The 26,335-nt window shown below is 47.1% G+C and overlaps 1 protein-coding gene across 4 annotated transcripts in view; it reads left to right on the top strand.

Moving 5' to 3' along the window:
• The window catches only part of SMARCA4 (SWI/SNF related BAF chromatin remodeling complex subunit ATPase 4), a 648,210-nt gene that overhangs the window by 69,231 nt on the left and 552,644 nt on the right, over positions 1-26,335 (top strand). For all 4 annotated transcript variants that reach the window (XM_069604251.1, XM_069604249.1, XM_069604250.1 and 1 more), the window contains exons 4-6: positions 9,612-10,016; positions 21,453-21,560; positions 22,258-22,516. In XM_069604251.1, the coding sequence (XP_069460352.1) occupies positions 9,612-10,016; positions 21,453-21,560; positions 22,258-22,516 (772 nt within the window). The remainder of the gene's footprint in view (positions 1-9,611; positions 10,017-21,452; positions 21,561-22,257; positions 22,517-26,335) is intronic.

Here is a 26,335-nt window from a genome sequence, read left to right as displayed (position 1 = left end):
TCTAAGATTCTGGTGCTTGTTAATATGCTTAGAATCACATGCTGTGCATATAGTCCGATATCTAGTGGTAATCGCAGAGTATTGTATCTTTCTTTAGAGGATCTGAAGGGGACGTCGACGTGGGCATGACTGTAACACTATCCCTAACGTGAAGTGTAGTGTACCCAAAATCCCTCGCGCGTCGAGTTCTCTGATTGTTTTGTTCCACCCAACTAGTTGGTCGCCTTATGCGGAGCTCACAAGAGTTCATATTGCAAAATAGTTATTTTGTTGTCCCATGAACGATGGTCGTCTAGTCTCAACTTCTTATATCTCGTAGAAAAAATAGCTATATAGCTAACAAGTAGTTCATAGTAACTTGGGAATTTCAACAGTATTTTGATTCACCCTAAAGTCCACTAGTTACCACATGTCAGTGGTTGCATGGCGAACATACAAAGAGTTAAAAAGTAATGCCCATATATAGGGGAAAAACTAAGACTCACACTAGGTGAGTGAAAACGACTGAGAAGTACCCCCTGTAATTTGTGGGAGTATCTAATTGGTTATGGGTGACCATAATCAAATGGGTCCACCGGTTTTGATGGTTCTCCCTTTCAGCATTTCCTCAGCTCCACAGGTGTTCACGAAGGTACTGGCGGTGGTAGCTGTTCACCTGTGCAGGCAGTCCATCCCAGTCTACCCTTACCTTGATGATTGGGGGGATTTGTACGGAACATGCCTATCGAATACCCAGAAGACGGTAGATCTCCTCTTCAGTCTAGGGTTCTCGATCAACGAAAAGTCCAGCCTAGACCCCAGCCCAGTCAAACAGTTTCTGTGGGCTCTAATTCGCAATAAAAACAGCCTTGCCTTGCCCTCCGAGAGGCTTCAAAACATGTTGTTCCAGATCCCTCACTATGCAGCCAGTCACGAGGTGACCGTATGCAAAGGTCCTGTAACTGTTGGGATGAAGGCCTCCTACATTTACCTAGTCCCACACGCACGTCTGCGCATGCGCTCCATGCAAGAATGACTCTTGAGCCAATGGTGTCGGGCTAGCAGACAATGTGACGATCTAGTGGTTGTCTCTGCAGCCCTCGTTCAGTCTCTGAAGTGGTGGTCAAAGGAAAATCTCCTTCAAGGGAAAACCTTTACCACCCCCACAGTCAAAGCCACTGTCACGACACTCTTCTCTGACTGGGTGGGGGGCCCATCTTCATCAGACGGTGAATGGCGCGTGGCCCCCATTGGTAGCATCTTACCACATAAACCTGTTGGAACTGCTAGCAATGTTCAAAGACCTGAAGGCATTACAAACACACCTCCAAGGGAAGACAGTCCTAGTTCTCACAGACCGTACTAAGGCCATGTATTACCTAGACAAACAAGGGAGCACTCGCTCTCTAGGGCTATCCAAAGTGTCAAAGAACATATGGAAATGTGCTCTCAAACACAAGATGATCCCCCTGTCTCAACACATTCCAGGGGAACTCAATGTTCTGGCGGACGTACGCGGCAGAGACTTCCTACTATACGTAGAGTACGAGCGGCAGTTACACAAAGACTTTGTTCTCAACGTCTTCGCAGACTGAGGCTTCCCAGAGATCAATTTGTTTGCAACTCTGGAGAATGCACAATGCCCAGATTACACCTCCAGATACCTGCAGAACGCTCCAAGGGGGAACGGTCTCTGGATAACATGGTCAGGGAAATTTGCCTATGCTTCTACCCCCCCCCCCCCCCCCCTCCCCCCACGACTTCCCTGCTCAACAAGGTAGTGAACTAGGAACCAGTTGGGATGATTCTAGTGGCCCCGAATGGTGCCCGCAAACCTTGGTTCTCCCATCTCATGGCAAGGTAGGTCTCTTCTCCCCCACCCCCCACCCCACCCTCAGGAAACTTAAGTTTGGGCACCTCAAGCTTCCTCAGAGATGTATGGACATACTCGGGATAGCATGTAAACCCAACACCAGACAATGCTACTCCGGCAAATGGAAATGCTTTGTCATTTGGTGTAATGGCAAAAGCATCAATCCAATTTAATGCACACCAAAACATATTGTCCTGTACCTAACTCGCCTGTTAGATTCAGGCCTGGTTTTTAATTCCCTAAAGGTCTACTTAGCTGCACTTTTAGCATACACCACGTCCCAGAAGGTTTCGTGGTGGAAAATTCCAGTGATAAAGGCATTTATGGAGGGGGTAAAGAGACTTCATCCCCCCTATTTCCAACCCACCTCCCTGATGGGACCTGAACGTTTTACTTACTAGGCTAATGGGGCCTCCCTTTGAACTAGCCATAAATTACTCGCCTACAAGACCGCCTTTTTGGTGGCGATCACATTAATAAGGAGAGTTGGTGAACTGCAAGTCCTTTCAGTTCAAAACCCATTTGTCACAATTCACAAGGAAAAGGTGGTACTCGCCCACGATTTGCGCCTGCAATGCACTGGGATGTTCAAAACTTGCAACCGGCAAACTTCACTTTCAGTGACTGTTTTTTGCATTTCAGCTTCTTGCGGCTACCACAAATGGCAACAACGCGGTTCCTGGCTGTCAAGGTGGACTTTCATTCTTCTCCTGCTTCTGGACTCCCGCACTCTGTTGAGGGGGCTCAGGCTTGGTCAGTCCTGCTTCGTGGGAGTCCAGAGGATCTTCCAGAAGCTTTAGGCCAGCTTAAAAGCAACACACACAATCTGGTGTTCCTCTTTCTGGCTATTCCGTTTCCTGCAGCAACTCTGAGGAAATTCAACCAGCTCGAAGATGGATGTCCAGGTGGCTTACTTTGGAGTTGATTGGTCCCACCAATTTAAAGGGAGAAGTCAGCCTTGCAGGGGCTTCTCTGTCGATAGGAACTTGGCAAGTTGGCACTGCAGCAGGGCTTCACCGGGCAAACCAACGGTCCAGGAGTTGGAGCAGTCGTCCTCTTCAAGTTCTTTTTCGGTTCCTTCGTCCAGTGGTCGACTCTGCCTTCCAAGCCAAAAGACTCGCCTTTTATTCAGTTCTCTGCCATTCATTCCAGCCTAGCTGTCACTAACCCAGCAGGGTGGCTTTCCTTGCTGGACAGTCAGCCAATCACCACAGAGTGCATTTGGGTCTCCTAGGATAAGCGCAGGGAGTTTCGGGCACCTCCCTCACTTCCTGCCTACACCATACACTCTGGAGCCAGAGGCGGGTTTCACTCCGAAACCCTGCCAAAGGCGTAATGAGCAAAGAGACCAAACCTGGTTTGGCGGCGCAGAGAAACTCACTAGAAGGACCTTTCCACAAAGACATGGCGCAAAAAGAAGACCGGGGGCCATTTTATCAAAGATGGCTCTGCGCCATTTTGAAAAAGATGGCTCCCGCGGTTGCTTTACCAGAGCCGGGAACGGTTGCGGTAAATGCAAACCACGGTAGCTTAAAGCGAAACCACTGCCACCAGCCATTCAGTGAGGAAAGGCTAACATAAAATATGTTACATAAGAAGCTAGATAAAGGGGATACTAGGTAATCCCTCCAGCACTCTATTGTAAGATAGCATGTGCTGGGTCTAGAAAGTTACAATGCAAAGTAAAGTCAATTTCACTTTACTGCTCTGGGATACAGTAGTTTATCCCAGAGAAGGTATTTAAACCTTGGGAAGTCTGAAAGACTTCCCTGTGTCACTGCACTGAAGGTGGTTTGGGACACAGTTGTAAAAGATGATGCCTTTGGAGTTCGTTAGACTCCATAACCAAAAGAAACACAATGTAAAAAATCACATTATAATACATGAGAGAGTGGGTAAAAGGGTCTCGCTCTCTCCAAGTTAAAAAAATGCAAGTCCTCAAAATCCAGCAAAGTTGCTGGGGGTCTCTAAGGTGGAGGGAATTAGCACATTTCTGAGAATTCTCCATAACACTTGGTAAACGTTTGTGCTGTACAAAACACACACATAAGTGTATATAGTGATATTAAAGTAAAAACAGTACTTGAGAACTATTAATTGGTAGCCTTACAAACTTTTTGTCTGACAATCTGTATATAATATGTTAATTTAAAGGTATTTGTATAGCGCACCGTCACCAACGGAAATGGTCGCCAGGCGCTCTGGCGGATCTGTAAACAGGAAGGAGGGGGAGAAGGAGAGTGGGAGAAGTGGTGTGCTGTTGGCAGCTTCAGCTCAGTATACACTGAGTGCTGGGCTTTGGTGCAAGTATCGGATCGGGCGAGCCCTCCTGTGCTGTTTGTGTGTTTTTGCTGTGATGTGGTAAAGTGCGTGCAGATTGCTGGGAGAGAAATGGTTGTATGACTTTGTAAGTAAGCAGAAAGTCGAGAGTTGGGTTAGTGGGGTCTGTATCCTGATGCCAGGTTTGATGTCAGGTACTTATGGTTCCGTTTGAGCTGTATCCCTGTGGGTGGGGTTGTTGTTGGTTCCTTATGGGCCGTCTCGCTGTGGTGGATGCTGCGCTGATGCAGCTTTATCATAGTGAGTATTGTGGAGAGCTTACCATCTCCTACCATGGAGTGATAGGTGTGTCTGAACCTTTTATTTGGGTGTGGGACTGGGATGGTACCATCTATTCTCTTGTTGTCTAACGTGACCCTGGTCGGTTGAGGCTTTGAATGGTTCAGGGTTAGAGTGCTGTTGATGGGGTGTCCTGGTGCATCCTTATAGGTCAGCCTGTGTATTCAGTCATTAGTTTCCTCCTATTATGACTATCTTTCATTTGGTTTCCGTGGGGTGATTTCCTTGGGCTATTGTTTAGTTGTAGTTTGTGTGTGATGGCGGATTGTGCTTCCTCTGTATCGTGATGGACATTGTGCAATGTGGGTGCTTATTCTGTTTCTCCCTCTCTGGATTGGAGTTAATGGTACAGGGTTTCCTGTTTCCTTGCTATCTGCCGTGAGTAGGTCTGTTGGGGATGGTTATAGTGTAGGGTCATGGTCCTATTGATGAGTCGTCTGCATGTTTCTGTCTTTGTCTCTAGTATTCGGTCTTTGGTCCTGATTACGGTTGTCTCCCGGTAAGTCGTTTGGTATGTCGTGGGATATTTTCCTTAAGGTTTTTCCATTGATTGCTTGGTGTGGATCATGGTCGGTCTCTTCGTTCATCAATGTTTTAGTTGGGAGTGTGCCCCTGTGGCCGGGTTCTCTAGTTATGACGTGAAGAGCCAGGTTTTGAGTAGTTTCCTTAATAGTAGGTGGTTTCTTGTATTACGGATGTTCTTTGGAAGGTCGTTCCAGGTTTTCGGCGCTTGGTGAGAGAAGGAAGATTTTGTTGTAGGTTCCAGGCGGATGTCAATGCTTGATCTGAGCATTGTTGTTGGTTGATGTAGACGCAGTATGTCTCTCAGGAACTCGGCGCCTTGGTTGTGCATTGCTCTATGCGTGATGCACATTATTTTGTATTTTATTCGTTGTTTTATTGGTAGCCAATGTAGTGTGTTCAACGCTGGTGTGGTGTGTTCTCTCCGGGGTCGTTTCAGAAGCAGTCTGGCTGCCGCATTTTGTATGCGTTGTAGTTTTTTTTAAAGTCGTTCAGGCATGCCTAAGTAGAGTCTGTTGGCGTAGTCTACTCTGGATATGATGAGGGCAATGATGGTGGTTGTTTGTTGCCGAACAATAGGAACGGTAAGATCCTCTTTGTCGCTCGCAGTCGGAAGAAGCATTTCTTGAGAAGAGCGTTTACTTGTGGCTCTAGCGTGAGATTACTGACCACCAGAACCCCCAGGTTTTTTTACAATCAGCGAGGGTGCTGGGGTTATCCCGAGTTCCCTTGGCCAAGGGATGAAGTGGTTTTCTCCTCATTTTTTGTGACGATCTTTATTTCTGTTTTGCCTGGGTTGATTTTGAGGCAGTTGGAGTTCATCCAGTTGAATACATCGCAGAGGCAGTTTCTAGTGTTGATTTTATTTCCAGATTGTCTTGTATTTTGAAGATTATTTGTGTATTGTTGGCGTAGTTGTAACAGGTGAGGCCGTGGCTTTTGATCTTTCTTATAAGTAGATATATGTAGATGTTGAATAGTAGGGGGGAGAAGGGTGATCCTTGTGGTACTCCACAGGTGGAATCTCTCGGGGTGGATTTGAAGGGTTTCATCCATACAGTTTCCAGTCTGTTAGGAAGGATTTGATCCATAGCTGGGCGGTGTCTGTTATTCAAAGTCCTTCTAATCTTGTTATGAAGGTGTCGTGGTTAACTGTGTCGAATGCTGCTGACAGGTCTAGGAGTATCAAGGCAGTGCTGTTGTCTGAGTCTGCGTTCATTTTTAGATCGTCCCATATTGAGAGGAGAGCGGATTCCGTTCCTCTCATTGGTCGAAAGCCAACTTGTGCCTGGTCTAGTAGGCCGTGCTCTTCGATGAATTCTTGGGTCTTTTTATATATGTACGTTTTGAGCAGCTTGGCTGTGTACGGGATGTTGGAGATGGGTCTGTTGTTGGAAAGGTCCTCTACGGTTCCCGCTGTATCTTTGAGTAGTGGCCTGATGTATGCAGTTTTGAAGGCTTGTGGCACTTTCCCAGTTGCGATTCAAAGGTTGAGGACCTTCCTGTGGTATTCCATCGGCGTTCCTTGTTTAAGAATTGATTTGTATATGTCTCGCGGGCAGGGGTCTTCGGGAGACCCTGAGTTATTGCTTTCATTCACCAGTTTTATGAATGCCTGCAGTGTTATTTCTGGAAAGCTTTGTAGTTTGTTTGGGTGTTCCTCCTGAGCGTAGGTGGGAATCGTGGTCAGATCGGGAGGTCTGCTTTGTATGGTTTGTTGGATGCTGGTGATTTTGTTTTTGAAGTGGTCTGCAAGGTCAGTGCATAGTTTTGTTGGTGTGTTACATCCAAGGGGATTTTTAATTTCATTTATGATTTTGAAGAGTTCTGTTTGGGTGTTTAGGTGATTCGGTTGTCGAAGTGTTTCCTCTTTGCTTTTTGTATGCGTGGTTGTGTTGCAGGAATTTCAGCTTGTTCGCAGCATCGTTTTGTTTTCTCCAATCAAGTTCTAGTCATTTTTTCTTCTTCATGGTGCCGAGTAGTAGGGTGAAGCATTTTGCCATTGCTAGTTTGAGGAGTGCAAGACTTTTCTTTGGCGATGTTATCTATAGTAGTTATACTCCAGGAGTGTAGCAGGGTTACTTTTTGTCCCGGTCGTCTTCCATAAAAGTTGGGTGTGGTTTACTGAGCTCCAGGAGTTCAATTAGGTTGGAGTTTTTGATGGTTCTCCAGTTTCTTTTCATGCTGTTCAGTGTTTTGTCTGGTTGACTGTTTATTGGAGTGGTCATTTTGATTACAAAGGGGATGATGAGGTGGTCGCTCCAGAGTATTTGAATCGGGGGTGCCGTGTTAAGGAGGAGTTTGTTCTGTAAAGATTGTGTCAAGTGTGTGCCCCGCTGAGTGGGTTGCTCCTTTTGACTAGTTGTTGAAGATTCATTGCTGCTGATTGGCTAGTTAGCGATTTTTTTTTTTTTTTGTATGGACGTGGTTTCTTCTTCGAACCAGATGTTAATCTCAGGGGACGATCAGGTGATTGTGTTTGATGGCTAGGACGGTGATTGCTTGTGTAGGCGTCTTCGAAGGATGCATCGGATGTTGGTGGTCTGTGTATCAGTATGAATTTCAAGTTTGTTTTGGGGCTTACTGCTAGACGTATGATTAAGGATTCGGATTTATTGATGTTTAGTGGGTCTTCCAGTTTGGATGATTGCCTGTCTCCCCCTGCCGCCGTGTTTGGCTTTTCTGTTTGCCTGGACGCATTAGAAGTGTTCAGGCAGGCAGTTGTTGAGGATGATCTTATAGTTGTCGTCTAGCCATGTTTCGTCTAGCCATGTTTCTGTTACAAATAGGATGTCGATCCCTCCGTCGCAGAGCAGATTGTATATTTCGGTGGCATGTTTGGATTCGGTTGCAGTGGATAGTTTTGGTGTGGTTTTGTTAGTCGTTCCTTGTTTTGGTTTGTGGTTGGTTGGTTGCAGAGCTTGGCGTTGATTGGGGAGGGATGAGGATCAACGAAGGCTGCATCTTCATTGAAGCAGTCTGCTAGATTGAAAGCTGGGCTGTTCAATAGCGGTGCTCCTCTATTCATGCCGGTTAGATGAAGATCAGCAAAGGTTTCTTCATTGAATTGGTCATTTAGGTTGATGTTTGGGTTGTTGGATGTTAGGGCTCCGTCGTCATTTTGTCCGGTGTGCAATTGGTATTGATGGTGTCCTTCTGTTCTTGTGATGTATGGGGTCAGTCTACCCGCACTCTTCTTGGGTGCTCCCGTCTTTTTCCTGGTTGTCTCGGACTGTTCTTTGTGTGTCGTGATGTCTCTGGGTTGTTGGGGTATCCAGGTTCAGGGGTTGTTGCGAGGTAAGGTGTGCGATACAAGGATTTTTCCCTTTTGAAAGGTTGTTCTGGTCGTTTTGGTTTTTGGCAGTGTAGTTCCTTCATTTGCGGTTGTTGCTTTAGGGTTGGGTTGGATTTGTGCTTCTGTGTCCAATGTGGCCTTGTCTTGTGCTCTTTCTCGGCACCCCTTCCTGGTCCGGGGCATTTTGGTGCTGGGTGCGGAGGTGCCAGTTGAGTGGTTGACTGCGGTGTCTTGTGGTGGCAGTACTGGTGTATCTTCTTGTGTAGGTAAGCTTGGGTGCTTTTTGCACTGTCTGGTCTTCAGGTGGGTTGGCTATGTATCCCCGGAGCGCTGTCCTGTGCAGTTATGGTGCTCGACGTATAGTTGTCGGGAGGTGTAGGACTAAGTTGTGTGGCTGTCTATGTAGGTCTTTGGGTAATAGTGGGGGATTGGTACTATACTTTCACGGTCTAGTCCTCTCTAGGAGTGTTAAATTGGATTAGACTAAGTTTGGGCTTGAGACTAAGCCTAACTGTGTTTGAGAATTCCATCTAGTATGAGGGGGGACCACCCCCGGTGGTGCCAATGAGCTCAAGACCAAACACAGCTAGACTCGAGGGTCCTGTATAGTGGGCGACGGGCCTGCACCTAACAATTTAACCTGAGTACCAACCTAGACACAGTTAAGCCTTAACAATGCAGTTTGAGTGTCGACCCAATCACAGCTAGACTAGAGAGTCCTGTACGGTCGGAGGGACCAACACCTGGCAATGCAATTCCAGTATCAGTCCAAATACAGTAGATTTGAAAGTCAATTGGAACAGTGGAGTACACTCCTAACACAGAATATTTGTTTGTGCTTTGATGTTTTTTTCATCTTGTTTATTTTTAATGTTCTAGCGTATTTGTATGGTTTGAACCTTTATCATATAAAGTTTGAAAGTAATTTGACACTTTCTGCAGGGCCTCCCCTGAGTGAATGACAGACTGCAAGAGTTCTAGCAGTATTTTCTGTCTTGTACCATTGCAATTGCTGACCCTTAAACTAATTGTGACATAGAGTAGTGTCCTTTTTTCTTCTTTTTTTTTTTTAGAGAAACAAATGGAAGCTATTCTGGAGAGGTGTGGTTTCAAAGAATTGCCTTCACATGGGTGCAGCTTGACCTTTTTTAAACTTGAAAATAAAATTCAGCATCGTCTTTATTTTTTTTTACTGTCTATGACTCATGATTCATATCCTGAGAATTAACTTTCTTTCTGGAGAGACCACTGTAGTTTGATATTTGTCTTTTAAATGATTAAGCTCACTATGAACATTTGTTAATGCTTTCCTTTTGATTCCAGGTTATCCATCGCCCCTTGGGGGCTCTGACCACTCTTCAAGTCCTGTTCCTTCCAATGGTCCTCCATCAGGCCCACCGATGTCTGCGGGTCCTGTCGGGGTGCCCATGGAGCCTGCCGACCCCCAGGCGTTGGGACAGCAGAGCCGCGGCCCCACTCCTTTCAACCAGAGCCAGTTGCACCAGTTGAGGGCGCAGATCATGGCATACAAGATGCTGGCTAGGGGACAGGCACTGCCAGATCACCTGCAGACAGCTGTGCAGGGGAAGCGGCCCATTCCGGGGATGCAGCCACAAATGCCAACACTACCTCCTCCCTCTGTCTCCGGGGTAGGGCCAGGGCCAGGCCCTGGACCAGGACCCCCTTCTGGACAAGGACAAGTACCTCCCACCTACAGCCGACCTCACGGTAAGAACCTGGAGTACTGGTGGTACCTTCAATTCAACCTTGATGTGAAGCTAGAGGGAGCTTCACCATTTGGGATGTTTGTTCCTTCCCCATCCAGCGGGGGTGGTCTGCTTCCTTTAGGTTCCTCCCTTTTACTTTCCTCTCTACTTCTAGGGTCAGGTCTTTTAACTTAAGAACTCTAAATCAGCTCATACCCATTGGAGATGGCACACAGACACTTCCTACACCCTTGGGTGACTTAAATAGCTAGGACACTGTGGACATTGATCTATCACTGGTACATTTAGAGCAATACTGAGTTTGGTGTAATAGATAGAAGTGAGGAATAAAATAAAGGTTCACAAATAATTCACAAACGGATAAGTTCTTTTAAAAACCTTCCAATGCCAAATAACTTTAATCTTTTCCTGGGGAAAAGGTAAAACACAGAGTCAAAGGTAAGAAGAGTCTCTGAGGGAGCCAGGACAGCCGATGCTAATTGCATAATGTCTAGGGGAGCTGAAGATCTTCTTTGCAGGTAGGTAAAAAGTCTTGCACAATGTTTTTAGAAATGTTTGTAGAAAATAGAACACTTGAAAGGCCACATGCTGGGAAGCTTTTGAGGGCAAAGCTATAGCAACTCTGCAAGGCAACCAAGACAGGTCTCAACTGAGTAAGGCTACACAACAAGAGGTAAGTTCTCTTAGACTTTACAGTACCTCTGGTTAGAAGAAATGGTTCCTGTACAGCTCCGCAGATCCTGTTGGGTTAACGTCTGGGAACTCATGCTCTGCAACGGGAAGGTCAGCGGCAGCAATGGGCAAACGTCAGTTCAACGGTCTTTCATTGTTTCCGCTCCTCGCGTCTGACAGCAAATAGCAACACTGCGGTTCTTGCATACCACGTCAGACTTTCCCCGCATCCGTGGTCAAGCACTCTGTTGATGTGGCTCAGGCTTGGTCAGTCCTGCATCAGGAAAGTCTGAGGATCTTCCTAGTGCTCGGTTACTTAAAAGTAACTATCTTAAAATCAACGCACACAATCTGGTGTTCCTCTCCCAGGCACTTCGGTTCCAGCAGCAGTGGAAGTACAGCCAGCTCCGAGAGGATGTCCAGACGGGCTTACTTTTGAGTTGATTGGTCCCGCTAACTCAAAGGGAGAAGTTGTCCTTGCAGGGCTTCTCTAGTCGCCGAGAAAAACAACGGTTCAGGAGTTGCAGCAGGCGTCTCTTCCAAGTTCTTCTTCGGATTCCTTTGTCCAGTGGTCAACTCTGCCTTCCAAGCCAAAAAGCCTCACCTTTTTATGCAGGTTTCTGCCATTCATTCCAGCCTAGCTGTCAATCACACAGCAGGGTGACTGTCCTTGCTGGACAGCCAGCAGTCCAATCACCATTGGGTGCATTCCTGTAACCAAGGGGGGTCAGCACAGGGAGTTTCGGGCACCTTCCCTCACTTCCTGCCCCTGCCAGCCATACTGGAGCCAGAGGCGGGTGTCGCGCGTGAATCCCGGCAAAGACAAAATGAACAAAGGGACCAAACCTGGTTTGACGTGCAGTGTAAATCTCAAGAAGGACCTTCCCAGCAAGAAATGGCGAAAAAAGAAGACTGGGACCATTTTGACGAAATAGGCACCCATGTGCAGCTGCGAACACAGCCCGCAGTAAAAACACACAATGGTAGTGAAAGGTAAACCACTGCCACCAGCCATTAATTGTGGAAAGGGTAATATAAAAATGTTACATGAAGCTAGACGAAGGGGATACTAGGTAACCCCTCCAGCACCCTAGGGTAAGATAGTGTGTGCTTAGTCCAGAAAGTTAAAAAATGTAAGTAAAGTACATTTCACTTTACTGCTCTTCGAAACTGTCAGGGATGGCACTCTATTAAGAGTGGCACAGGACACCCAAAAAGGGTTTGGGTGGTTGTGCCTAAATAAAGTAGACAGAGAAGCACACACACAGCAGAAAGGAAAGAGAACGAAGAGTAGGCAAGAGTAGCAAGGAAAGGTACAGAATGAATTCCCTCTTGGGGTGTATGCAGATATAGGAAAAGAGTATTCCACGAACCTTAGGAAATACTCAAGCCTTCTGCACAGTTTGCTATAACAGAGGCCCACGCTGTTTGCTCATGACTTGGAACAGCAGCTATGGGTGTCTGTAATGTAGAAACGAGACAAGGGAAGGGGCAGAGGTTGACTGATGGGAACCAACAGACAAGCTCTGTACAAAAGGGTCTACAAACAGGACAAGAGAAGATACTTGCAGACAAATCCAGGAAAGGAGGTGATAGCAAACTAGCAGAAGGAAATGAAGGGAAAGTCGAGTAACAGGATAGGATAGCAGAGGACAGTAAGGAACAAGGTTGAGAGCTCAGAGGAGCAGGAAAGCAATGAGTAAGCCCACAGGAGTAGGACTGTAAGGTAGAAAGCCCAGAGGAAAAGGGCTTAGGGCAGCAGAGTAAAGCAGACTGCACGGCAAGGATCCCATAAGGGCCGGGCAGTAAAGAGTGAACCCTGAGGGACAGGGCCGCTGAACGTAGAAGGTAGCAGAGGACTGTAGAGGGCTGCTAGGCCGAGAACCCAGCGGAAAAGGTAGGTAGTAGGCAGCGGAGCGTGATAAGCTGCAAAGTAGGAAGGCCCAGAGGACAAGGGCAGTAGGTAGCCAGAGTGAGGTAGGCTGCAGAGCAGGGAGCCCAGAGGACAAGGGTTAAGGCAGCCGGAGTGAGGCAGGCTGCAGAGCAGGGAGCCCACAGGGCAAGGGCGGAGGCTGGAAGGCAGCAGAGCGTGATCAGCTGCAATGTGGAGAGCCCGGCAGGGCAAGGGCGGAGGCTGGAAGGCAGCAGAGCGTGATCGGCTGCAATGTGGAGAGCCCGGCAGGGCAAGGGCGGAGGCTGGAAGGCAGCAGAGCGTGATCGGCTGCAATGTGGAGAGCCCGGCAGGGCAAGGGCGGAGGCTGGAAGGCAGCAGAGCGTGATCGGCTGCAATGTGGAGAGCCCGGCAGGGCAAGGGCGGAGGCTGGAAGGCAGCAGAGCGTGATCAGCTGCAGTGTGGAGAGCCCAGAGGAGCAGGGCTGTGAGGCAGGGAGCCTGGAAGGCTATGGCTGGAGGCAGCAGGGTGGAGCAAGCAACAAGGCAGGGTCCAAGCAGGAGTAAAGGTAAACAGCATACAAGATCCGTAGGAAGACGCGAAAGGTGGAGGAAGGACTCTCGGATGCAAGAGGCTGAGCCACTGCAGGCAGCAGCCTTTTATACTGCCTAGCCCAGCACAGAGGCAGGCTAATTGGTTGCACCTGGCTAAGCACACCTGCAGGCAATCTGCCACCTCCCTTTCTGTTCCAGGGCTGGTGGAAGCAGAGCAAATCCCTAGGGCTTCTGGGGGGTGTAGTTCCTCTGATGACCAATAGGAACAGCCAGGAATCGATGCTTGTAGCCAAGTGCATTATGGTATGCGTAGTTTGTTGGCAAAAATAATAAGGCACCAAAGTCTTGCAAATGGGAAATAAAGTTCCCAAAGTAAATATAGATGGATCCAAGAGTCTGTTGTAAATAAATGATAAACAAATAGTCCATATTGAGCGTAAATGGATGCGCCCATGGCGCAGGCATGACAGAAACAGTAGTTTCACCAAGAGAAGGTATTTAAACCTTTGGGAAATTTAAGAGACTTTCCTGTGCCACTGCACTGACGGTGCTGTGTGTCACAATATAAAAAAGATGGTGCCTATGGCGTTTGTCAGACTCTAAGGTTAAAATAAACAGTCCAAATCACACAGAAAATACATGAGTGAGAAAAAGGGCTCACTCTCTCCAGGTTAGAATTAAAAGTCCTGAAGTCCAGTAAAAGAGCTGGGGGGGAATGAGCACATTTTTTCATACACATTCAGTATAGGTCACACATCTTCTTGGGGAGTAAAAAAAAACAATGGTTACTTTCACAATTACATTCTGTAATTCAGTAGACCCTACCAGTGGTACAGGGATTCTCAGTAGTACAAATCACATAATCCGTCAACTGGACAATATACATTTTGTGAATAGTGGAACACTTATTCCAGGTACAGTAAAAACCTATAACTACTTTTGTGATAAGTTATACTAGATGAGTAAAATCTAAGCATGTAATATTCAATTACAGGTGCCTATGAGATCAGTGAAACCGAGATTGAGATACGCAGTAACTCTGGTAACTTATTTTTGGATGGCACACAGCTAACGCAAGGTAAGTAAAACCCATATACTTTTTTAATCTCAAAAGGAGTCCAGATTAGATCTTTCCCAGCTATACAAGTGACTGATGTAGGACTTATATGGGATAGTTGGAACCACAGACTCTGGGTTAGATAGCACAGGGAAAGTAAACACTAAAGTTACACTTTACAGAATGACTCGAAGTTATTCTAGGTAGGCAACAACCTAATACAGGCTTATTCTGGACAGGCTAGCGGCAAGTCAGGGGAAGCAAGACCCAGTTGGGGGACACTCGTACAATTATCCTATCAGGATTTGTCTGATGATACCAACACATTAACTTTGGGAAGAGGCACAACCTAATCACCAGAGAGTGATATACCTTCACATCTACTTTCCATTACAATGGCAAAACAGTTTCTAAGGAAAGAAAGATGTTAACCATACTTTTAAGAATAGTGCATCACACATCCAGGGTAATTAAGAACTTTTGTAACTGTTCATTCTTAGAGTTACAGTAACCAACTCTTTACAAGTAAGTAACTTTTAAACACTTCTTTTCTAGGCAAAAGGCCCAATCCCTTAAAAGGCTTTCCCTTATTCTTGGAGCATGCGTGTTCTCAGTGGCAGAAGGAGGGGCACTAGGATCTAGTGTCCAACAGGCAGTGTCAGGATAGGTTCCTAAGTAGCAAAAGTCAGAGTTCCTTAGGAAGACTGGGCAAACAGGTGAGTACTGTACTTCCGAGTTGGAAGAGGGTCCAGGAGCTTCACTGAAGACATCCTAGCAGGATTCTAGCAGTGGGACTGGATGAGAGGCCTCCAAATCACAGAAAACACCCCACAGCTACACATAAATCCTAAGAGACTTAATGTAAGTACATACCCAAGCCAACACAGTACCTCAGCATTGAATAAGATTTTGCAGCAGGAAGACCTCAGGGTCTGGAGCCAAATACCCGGTTGGTGGATTACTTGTCGTGGTGACTGAAAACAAGATCTCAGAAGAAACTTTGCAGCAGGGATTGATGAAAAGGTTCTAAGCAAGGATTTCCTTGCAGCTGAATGCGGTTCTCCGTTTTGGCACATTTTCAAAGAATTGAATTCTCGTTGTTTCAAAGGTCCAGCACTTTGTTGAGGGGACATTTCAGACTCTATTTGTGTCTTTGGAGATCCACCAGGGTGCCTGTTAGGGAGAATTCTCAGAAATGTGCCAATTCCCTCCACCTTGGAGACCCCCAGCAACTTTGCTGGATTTTGAGGCCTTGATTTCTTTAATGTAGAGAGAGTGAGACCCTTTTTCCCTACTCTTTTATTTTAATGTGATTTTGAACACTTTCTTTTAGTTGTGTAGTCTGACAAACTCCATAGGCATCATCTTTTACATTGTGTCATATAGCACCTCCAGTGGAGTGGCACAGGGAAGTTTCAAATACCTTCTCTTGGATAAACTACTGTTTCCAAGAGCATTGAAGTGAAATTGACTTTACTTACACTTTGTAACTTTCTAGACCCAGCACACACTATCTTACAATAGGGTGCTGGAGGGGTTAGTTAGTATCCCCTTTGTCTAGCTTCTCATGTAACATTTTTATGTTGCCCCTTTCTCACTGAATGGCTGGTGGCAGTGCTTCTTTTTAAATACCGTGGTGTGCATTTACCGCAGGCTGCGTTATCAGCTGCAGTATCTCACCCAAGGGTGTAATTTTTGTCAAAATGGCCCCGGTTTTCTTTTTTCGCCATTTCTTTGTGGAAAGATCCTCCTTCAGATTTACTCTGCTCGCCAAACCAGGTTTGGTCCCATTGTTCGCTTTGCCTTTGGCGGGGATTCACGAGTGAAGCCCGCCTCTGGCTCCAGGATGTCTGGGGTAGGCAGGAAGTGAGGGAGGTGCCTGAAACTCCCTGTGTTTAGTCTCCTAGGAGACACAAATGCATTCTGTGGTAATTGGCCGGCTGACTGCCCAGCAAGGACAGCCACCCTGCTGGGTGACTGACAGCTAGGCTGGAATTAATGGGAGAGAACCAAATAAAATGCGAGGCTTTTGGTTTGGAACGCAGAGTTGCCCACTGGACGAAGGAACCGAAGAAGAACTTGAAGAGGACACCTGCTGCAACTCCTGGACCGTTGGTTTTCCCAGTGAAGCCCTGCTGCTGTGCTGAAACTCCAAATTTGTATCGACAGGGAAGCCCCTGCAAGGACGACTTCTCCCCTTGAGTTGGTGGGACCAATCAACTCCAAAGTAAACCACCTGGACATCCCTCTCGGAGCTGGTTGAATTTCCACAGAGTTGCTGCTGGAAACCGTACAGCCAGGGAGAGGAACACCAGATTGTGTGCGTTGCTTTTAAGCTGGCCTAGTGCTCCAGGAAGATCCTCTGGACTCTCAGGAAGCAGGACTGACCGAGCCTGAGCCCCCTACTGCGGGACCCCAGAAGCAAGAAAAGTCCATCTCGACAGCCAGGAACTGCAATGTTGCTATTTGCGGTAGACGCAAGGAGCTGAAACACTGAACAGTCACTGATTTGAAGATTGCCGGTTGCGAGCAGTGACCGTCCCATTGCAGTACAGGAGTCCCCAGAAGTCCTCCCTTTTGTGCCCACGACTGAGGCCCAGGAACAGTGAGATCTGCAGAGCTGCACAGGAACAGAAGTCATCTGCTGCACATTTTCTTCAATACAAAGGTACTGTAAAAAGTCAGAGAGAACTTACCTCTTACTGTAGAGTTGCTTGCATTTTCTACTACTCACAAGTCTAATCCGCTTGTGGCCCTACATTTGATTCTTATTTTCTTCAAAGACTTTCTACTTGCCTACAAAGAAGTGCTTCAGCTCATCTAGACTTTCGCCTATTGACTTTAGCCTCTTTCACTGAATGACTTAGTGGGGGGATCTGAAGGTATTTGCCTGCTTAAGAATATTTGTGGTCTCTTGTATGTTCTAAATAATCTTTTCCTTTGACTTATTTCTATATTATCCTAAATGCAACAGTGATATATTAATGCCCCCAGCACCCTAGCAATTGAAGTCACCGGAGGGTGTAGGTAGTGTCTGTGGGCCATCCCACAAGGGTATCTACTGATTTAGACATATTAAGTAGAGTGTGTATTTCATGAAGTGTATTTGAGTGTTACTATAATATTGCTCCCTTCTGAACAAGTCTTATTCTTACTGACTGATAAATAAATTAATAATTGTTTATTCAAGAAAACCTTGAGTGTAAGATTTTATTTGAACACTTGTAACTGTAAATCTCTGTAACTCCACTACAGTTCACATTGACCCCTCTTGAGATAAACCTTGCTGCTCAACACGCTACCAAAACTGTGTAGTGCAAGCTTATACCAAAGGTTTAGTTTCCTATACCTGTAGTCAGAGTTGTTTGTAGTGTTCCCAGAGGGTACTGCATACAAACTTTGCCTAACAGTGCCCATTAGGTTTCAGCGAGATTCGGAATTTGGAAGACTGTGCACCGCACTGTGGCTTGAGGTCCCAGGGTATTGGAGAATTGCAGTAAGGCAAGGTTGCAGCAATGCGTGGGTTACTCAAAATGCAGGTCTTATTGAGTCTAGTTAGTCTCACCAGGCTCTGGGTCATCGTTTTCGGAGTCCCCAGGTCGATTGGAAAAACGGGCTACAGCAGGCTCCACTTAGCCTAGCAGGCTCTCTGCTCGCTGGAAATAGTTTCAGCCGATTTTCCTTCTTCCTTCATTCTCTTCAGTTTCGGTTCCAGTGGTCGACTACTCTTCAGCTTCCAGGTTCTCAGTATTTAACAGGAACTACAGCACAACTTCTGCATTTTCTCACTGCATTTTACAAGAACCGGTGGTCTGGTTGTCCAATCAGGACAGTGATTTGTCCCCATTCCGGCAAGGAGGAAGGCAAAGGGCTGTCGAGTTTTAGACTCCTCCCTCGCTTCCTGCCCTCACAGACAGACCGAGCCTGGGCAGGGAGTCCAGGGGACTCTCGCCAAAGATAAAAAGGAACAAGTAAGGATAAGAAACACTAAAATGGCGAAAAAAGAAGACTGGGACCATTTTGGTAAAATGAATACCCTTAACTGCCGGTACTGCTGCTGTGAACACAGCCTGCGGTAAAGGTGCAACAAATTAATACAATGTATCACTGCCACCAGCCATTGAAGGTAAGCTTGTCCCTGTAACAGAATTGTTACAATGTATCCCCTTTCCCATTAAAACTGTATCTCCACAGCACTCCACATAAGGTGGGGTGTGCTGGCTTCACAGAATAAAATGCAAAGGAGATCCAAAGATGCTTTCTACCCTTGGGAACTGTAGTTCTCTCAAGGTTAGCAAAAGAAAGTTAAAAAGGGGAGCTCCAAGGGCAACCCAGCAACAACAGGCACATTTTGCCAATACGTTGTTAAAGAGGATACCTAAGACACTATGGAGAGTCAAAAAAATGACACCCATAAAAAGAGTAGAAGATTCTGTGAGTGTGGAAAAAGGTTTAAAGGTTTCCACTCACAGAGGTATTAAGGAAAAATATCCCACTAGTATAGCAAACAGTTCTGGGGTTGACCCAGGTCACGAAGATTTACCAGTTCTGTGAAAATCGTACCTAACAAAGTCCAGTGCAAGTGAGTTGAGGTTCACTCTGAATAGGGTAAAATGGCCTTCCCCAATGTAGGAAGCACCCCAAATAGCAAAAGGTTGATGTGCCCCCACACTACATGTGAACTGAAGAATTTGTTTGCGCTGGATGCCTTCTGTTTGCAGTGCAGCACACCCTTGTTCATGGTCCATGGTCGTGGTGACAAAAGGGAGGACTTCTGGCAGGCTACTGTGGCAGCACTCGAGAGAGGGGCTCGGCAGCAATGGATTCTCCTTGATTCAGTGACTTTTTGTGATTTTGGACCTTTTTCTCAGTACCAAAGAAGAACGGACAGCGCTGGTTAGAAGTTACTTGATCCCTTGGTCCCGGAATCTGGGAGGAGACTCTGGATGAATATTTCCTGCTCCTGTAGGGTCCTCTGGATGCCCACGAAATGTTGGCCGGATTTGAACTTTCCGAAGACAATGCACTTTATGATAGTCGGGGGTACCCGGGTATTGGAATTTTGGAGTCTTGGAAAGTCACAGCAAGTTGGGTGTTGCGCCAAAATGGAGTTTGTCTTGGGGTTATTTGGTCCCACCAGCCTAAGGGCGGAAGTCGTCTCGTACGGGTCTTCCCAGTCAAAATGAAAACGGGGTCAGCACAGCTGTAGGCAATCACCGGGCACTTGCGGTCGAGGATGGTGCTGCTGGCGTCTTTTCACGTCATCTTCGTCAGATGTTGTCCTTCAGTGTTTGACTCTCCCTCTGGTCCCAAAAACCTCCCTTTTTAAGCAAGTCCCATTCATTTACAGCTCTAGGCTGCCAATTACCCAGCAGGGTTGGCTGTGCTCCAGGACAGCCAGTCGGCCAATCGGAACTGGTTTCACTCGGGCACATCTAGAGATAAAGGACAGGGACGTTTCGGGACCTTCCCTCACTGCCTGCCTTTCCAGACACTCGAGCCTGGGCAGGCTTCATGGCTGAAAACCGCCAAAGGCAAACACACAGAGGACTCAGACCTGATTCAAACAACAGGGTAAAAGCCCAGAAGAACCTAACTGACAGGAAATGGCGAAAAAAGAAGACTGGGGTCATTTTGGGAAAATAGGTTTCAGCCTGCAGATACATGGCACAAGGTAGTAAAAATGAAACCACTGCCACCAGCCATTCAAGTGAGTTAGTGTAACAGAATGTTACATGAGGCGTGGGTTAAAGGAGTTACTATGTAACCCCCTACACTCAACATAGGGTGGGGTATGCTGGACCCACAAAGGAAAACATAAGTAAGACATGGGTCATCTTCGTATTCTTGGAAACATTAGTTCACCAAAGAAAATGTAGTTAAACCTTGAGGGAAGTCCAAGGGACTTCTCAGTGGCACTGCACAAAAGGTGCTGTGTGTCGCAATGCAAAATACCAATGCCCCTGGAGTTTTTTCAAACTCCATTAAACAGTAAGAAACACAAAACTCCTAGTCAGAAAAAACACAAGAGTCAGAAAAAAGTCACTCACTCGGGAGTAAAAATTCCAGTCCAGTAAAAGAGCTTGAGGTCTCTAATGTTAACTGGAATTGGTACAGAAATAAACATTCTTCCTGACAGAGACATAAAGGTCACCCATACAAAGAGTAAAAGACTAGGTGAGAGGGGAAAATGATTAACCCTTCAACTAGGGACACAGTAAAATAATTAGTCAAATCAAAACGTTCTGGGGTTGACGCAGGTCAGGAAGATTTATCACAGATATGACAATCTTGCTTAACAACTGTTACCTCTACTGTGCCTGTTCGTGTGAGAAACCTGCCCTGCCCATGATGTATTTGTTCTATGGTCCCGGGAGGATGGCTCAGTGACAACGCACTCGCCTTGGAAACAAGACGACATGAAGCAACACAGGTTTGATCCCCGGGACCGCACTAAGAAACCTCTGGGTATTTAAGCGCGTTATAAATACGCAACTGAGACAAACACCTACGCAACTAAAAAAAAACCAAAGAATTCCTGTAACAGCGCCTCGATGCCCGCGGGCTGTGCAAGCGCTTTAGAAATGCAAATAAATATGGAAGGGGAGCGTGCACTGCCCCTGCTGTGTTGGGAATGGTAGCATGCACTACACTGCTTGTGCCGCCCTGATTCTGTTTGAAGTAAACTTGCAGTGCTCCTGTTTTGCCAGTTTAATATTGCAATGGATGCAGACCCTTAAGCGGCCTGTGATGTACCGGTTGTGCCGCAGAGACCGCAGCAGTGCAAGCTTTCCTAAAGCGCAGCATAGGGGTAGTAGAAGCAGCAGCAATGCAACATTCTCTGGAGTTGATCACCTTACACTGGTTCTTCTTGTGCTATTGGAATTGTGTGCGTCGGGAAAGCTTCCCTTGCTGCTGCTGCTGCTGACTGTTGTGCAGCAGGTGTATGAGGCAAGTGTGTGCTTTTTTGTGTTGGGAGGTGTGGGGCTGAGGAGGAGTGCGGTAGAAGTTATCAAACTGTCTTCCAATGAAATACCTTTTCTGTGCCTGACGGAAACTTGCATTACTGCAGCATGTGCTGTGCATGTCCTCATGTCCTCTATAGAAGATATAAAGGCCATTTGCACTACCGCTACCTCTACTGTGAATGTATTTGTGTAAAGGCAGCTTGCCCCGCTACTGTCTTTCCTATGTCTATTCTCTTGCCATTCTGATTGTTGTAGGATGTCTAGTTTATAGTGTCATGTGCCATTTCTTGTACAGGTATGACAGGGCCCAACATGCCACCTCCTGGACCTGCGGGAGTCCTCTCGGGAATGCCTGGAATGCCTGGACAGCCCCCCGGGGGCCCTCCAAAACCCTGGCCTGAAGGTACCTTGCATCACCTAGCAGAAAAGAATGGTACCTGCTTGTCCACCTTGTATCGCTGTGTGTATTCTAGCTAGTTCACCCTCTAGCCCTTCATAATCTTGCCTCTACAGCTCCTATGTCTGCCCTCAGCATTAAAGCTGTCCACCTTTTAATAGTAAACTGCTCTGGAATTTTCTTGAGGTACTTAGGCTGGTGATGTGCCAGATTCCAGAGAGTCTGTCCAAGTTACCTCGGTCTCTCATTTAAATTTGTAACCGGCACCATGAAATAATGGAAACCTGCGTGCTCATGTTTTTCTGAGTGTATTGCAATCCTAGACAACATTTTGGTTGGACCCGAAAGATGATGTTTGGATTGACTTGTTTAAATCCCTAAAACCTTAAGGCGATTTCTTGCATGCTGTAAATCTAGCAAGCGAGGTAGGATAGAAGATGTTTGTTTTCCGAATCCTCGGCTTTGGTGGGTGGTAGCTGTAAAGTTTGAGATCTGTACTCTTTTCGTTTCAGATACAGATCTTCCATTCTAGGGCAGAAATTGTTTCCAACCTATGTGATTTTTGGTGCCATATAGAACCTTTTGTGTAACTGAAGCTCAATATGCTTTTTCTTGCCTAGTATTGAGCTTTTCATGCATTAACCTTTACAGTTTCTTTAAATGTCTCTAAAGTGCTGTTTTACTTTACCTTGGTTTCTCACAGGACCAATGGCGAATGCTGCAGCCCCCACCAGTGTGCCACAAAAACTGATTGCACCTCAGCCCACGGGACGCCCTTCTCCTGCGCCTCCAGCCCTTCCTCCTGCTGCCTCGCCTGTCATGCCTACGCAGACCCCATCACCAGGCCATCCGCTCCCACCTGCGCCCATGATCCAACTGCATCAGAAGCAGAACCGCATCACTCCCATCCAAAAGCCCCGTGGCCTGGACCCAGTGGAAGTTCTGCAGGAGCGCGAGTACAGGTGAGACCCTTCTTGCATTGCTACATAACATTTGACAGTGGCTATTCCCTTTTTGGATATGGGTATTCCCACCATCAGTTAAACAAATCTGTCACGTGCCTTATCGGTATGGATAAACCGATGCATTGGAACATGCATGACTTTATGGTGAGTGAGGGATTTGTAACTTTGCTCGCCAGCTTCACTCAATTAGTTCTGTAGTGTGATGAATCGGGAAACCTGGCCTGGAACCCCTCTCGTGGCCGGGGAAAGGCAGCCGCTTTCTGATCCTGACTCCGAGGTCGGTGTTAGCCGGGGGAATCACATGGGAGGGGGGGGGGACAGGCCGGGAGGAATGGGAGACCCCCTTAGATAACTTTCCCTGAGACCCCCTTCTCCTAATGGCATATTGTAAAGTAGAAGCTATTTAAAGGACTGACCTTTGTGTTGGACTTCAAGTCCCAGAATTCCCAGAGTACTGGGAGTGTGAAGGCATCGTGATGCAAGACACAGACAACAGATTCAAAGTAAAATTAAAATGGTGGGATTTCCCTACCTGAATCAAACTAAGGAATGTCCAAGTCCAAAAATTAAACTTAAGTCTGTCTGTGTCCAAAACCTATCCTTGGCCTCACATCTAAAGCTAAACAATGTGTAGGGGTGTCAATAATCAAAGAATGGTGATCAAAGCAAAGTTTGGAGCTGCTCCCAGCTTCCATTTCAGCTCCCCTTTCTCAAGTTCAAAACATTTCCACAAACCCTTGGGGTTCCCTTCCCCAAGTTCAAGGTGTGTGAGTTGTCATCATGGAAGGAGACACTGACAACATATTCAAAGTTGACTAATCCTTTATTAAAGACAATGTTGGTATGGATTAAGGCTTAACTTGCCCTATACTAAGGTGGGATTTCCCTAACTAAAGAAACTAAGGATAGTCTTTGTCACTAAGTTCAACATAAAAAATCTGTCTGATATTTTATTTATAGCGTGCCCTATACACAAGTGTTTCAAGGCACGATGAGGCAAGGCAGGGGAACAAAGGAAGGTCAAGACAATGATTTTACTAGGCCAGGTGACATTGAGATCACGCATGCATGCGAGAGGGAAGGGGAAAAGTGGGAGGGGGAGCAGAAGTGCAGGGCATAGGATCAAGACAAGTGCGACCAGCAGGTGGCAGTGCAGGGGTTAAATGCAGACAAGTGTTAGATAAGTGCAGGTAGGGGGACTGTAGGGTTGCAGATACAGCCCCAGGTAGAGGTTTGCCAGGAGGCAGTGCAGGTCTGCAACTGCGAGGGCAGGGACCTAGGACCGTGGTTTAGAGGGTAGCCAGGTAACCAGTGCAGTTTCAGACAGGAGATCAGCAGGGAAATAAAAGATAGAAGGTAGAAGCAAAGAGGAAAGTCTTGAGCTGCTTCAGGAACCAGAGATGGTTCTGCTCAAGTTCCAGAAGGAGGCCCAGCCGAAGAGAGAGAGTTGCCAGAAACTCGTTGCTTGGAAAAGTGATTCACCCTCAAGGAGTTGGAGGAGCGAAGAGCTCCAGAAGGAAGATACCTCTGAAGAGAAAGCTGGAGATGTTTTGGTCCCAGGCCCCAGAAGGCCTTGAGGACAATGCTAAGGGTCTTGAATTTGATCCTTGCAGCCACTGGGAGCCAATGGAGAGATTTCAGTGCTGGAGAGATCCAATCCTTGGGCTTGAGGCCAAGGACAAGTCTTGCAGTCCTGTTCTGGATGAGTTGCATAGGACGGAGAGTAGAGGCAGGTAGATTTAAAAAGAGGCTGTTGCAGTAGTCCAGCCTAGAGAGAACAAGAGCTCTCGAGACAGTGAGCTTCTGTGGGAAGCAGAGGAAAGGAAGAATAACTCAGAGGAGGTGCAGTTGGTAGTTTGACTTCTTAGAGACGTCGGAAATGTGAGCAGAGAAGGCAAGGGTGTAGTCGAAGATAACCCTGAGGTTCTTAGCCTCACAGGTGGGAGCAGGAAGAGGGCCAAGGGAGGCCGGCCAGAGAGTGGCAGGAAAGAGGGGTGCAGGTCTGCTCATGAGGAGGATCTCTGCCTTACTGGCATTGAGGCAGAGATCATTGGTGGCGCACCACTCCTGGATTGCAGACAGTCCGGGATGAGAGAAGAAGAGGCGGCAGAGGGGAGCCTGAAGGAGAGCTGGGTGTCATCTGCTTAGTACTGGAAGTTGGAGCAGAGAGTGATGCCCAGAATATCACAGAGCTGGTTGAGCAGGATGGCATGGTTGACAGTGTCAAAGGCAGACAAGAGATCAAGTAGGATGAGGACCGATGAGAGGTTAGAATCCAGGTTAGAGAGCAGGTCTTCACGGATGTTCAGGAGAGCAGTTTCCATGCTTCAGACTGCTCTGAAGCCAGACTGATGGTCATGGAGACAACCAACAGATTCAGTGTGAAGATTAAGCTGGGAGATGGCCAGCTTTTCCAGGAGTATGCCCAGTCAGCGAGTGATAGCAATTGGGACATAATTACCCAGATGGGAGGGGTCAGCTGAGGGTTTTTTCAGATGATGCACAAGAGTACTTCAGGGCGGAGGGGGAGGGTTCCAGAGGCAAAAGAGTAGTTGCAGAAGTCAACCAAGGCTTGAGCGAGGGTGTCAATGTGGTCCTTGAAGGTTTTGGAAGAACAGGGAAGAACCTGTTTAGATGAGGTTTTCAAAGATCAGACTTTTCTAGAAACCTTGTCAGGGGAGAAGAGAGGAAAGGCAGAGAAGGGAAGTGGGATGGCCGCTACGTGGCCAGAGGAAGAGAAGAGAGTGGATGGAGAAGCAGGAGAAGCTGAGCGTGTGGACAGAATATCCTGAGTTTTATAGATGAAGTGAGAAGCCAGTGCCGCACAGAAGGCCTGGGAAGGGACATTGGAGGTAGAGACTGCGGCAGGATTGGCCAGCTGCTTGCAGATTTTAGAGAGTTCGGCCGAGTTGTTGCCACAGAAACGCAGGCTTAGATGTGAGCGCTATTGTTAGTGATGACAGTCGGTATTGCCTTTGGAGCAGGCGACAGGCCAGTTTGTCAGATGTTCAAGATGCCAGCCATTTCCGCTCAGCCACCCTACACTTGAGTTTAAGGGTGACTAGGTCTGAGTCGTACCAGGAGTTGCACTTGATTTTAGGCTTCATGCAGATCCTCATGACCGGGGCAAGTACTAAGAGAGTATCAGAGATGGCAGAGTGAAGCATGGAGAGGGCTGTGAGGGTGTGAGTCGACTAGAGGTGCAGGAGGGGGAGAGAAAGATGCAGCGAAAGCCTCAACTGACACACACTTCATGGGTCGAATGACTGAGAAGGTGGTTGGTGGTGTGGGGGTAGGATTGGCCTGTGGGGGTAGGATTGGCCTGTGGGGGTAGGATTGGCCTGTGGGGGGTGGGGTGGTGAGAGAGAGATGAGAGGAGAAAGTAGTCACTCCGAGGAGGAGGAGGAGGAGTTTCACTTCTGAATTGTCTTTCTCCTAACAACCAATCTCTGGTCTCTGGGTCATACTGCCCCCAGCCAATAGCTGCCCTATAACTAAGCCCCTCCTCTGGCAGCCATCTTCAGATTGTTACAGCACGTTGGAGTGGTGGGAGTCCTTGTGATTAGCTCTCAGGCTTTTTACTGCGTTTTGTGCTTTTTCTTAGAGTTTTCTCAATTTTTTCGGTCAATCGAGCCTTAAGCTCTATCGATCCATCATCCGACTAATGGGGACCAGTTTTTCGGAACTTTCTACACCCCTCAAGGGCGATTTATCGTTGCGTTCCCTTCTTGGAGGATTCCGGAAGATGCTTTGAGGCCTACTCCGCGTGGACATGGCTGAAGATAAAGGAGACTCAATGCCTCTGTTCAGCATCTG

The sequence above is a fragment of the Ambystoma mexicanum genome, chromosome 3q, assembly GCF_040938575.1.
Source record: "Ambystoma mexicanum isolate Mex_15411 chromosome 3q, UKY_AmexF1_1, whole genome shotgun sequence".
NCBI classification, from domain to species: domain Eukaryota; kingdom Metazoa; phylum Chordata; class Amphibia; order Caudata; family Ambystomatidae; genus Ambystoma; species Ambystoma mexicanum.
Note: the sequence above shows the minus strand (reverse complement) of the source record. Positions and strands in the feature narration are given on the sequence as shown.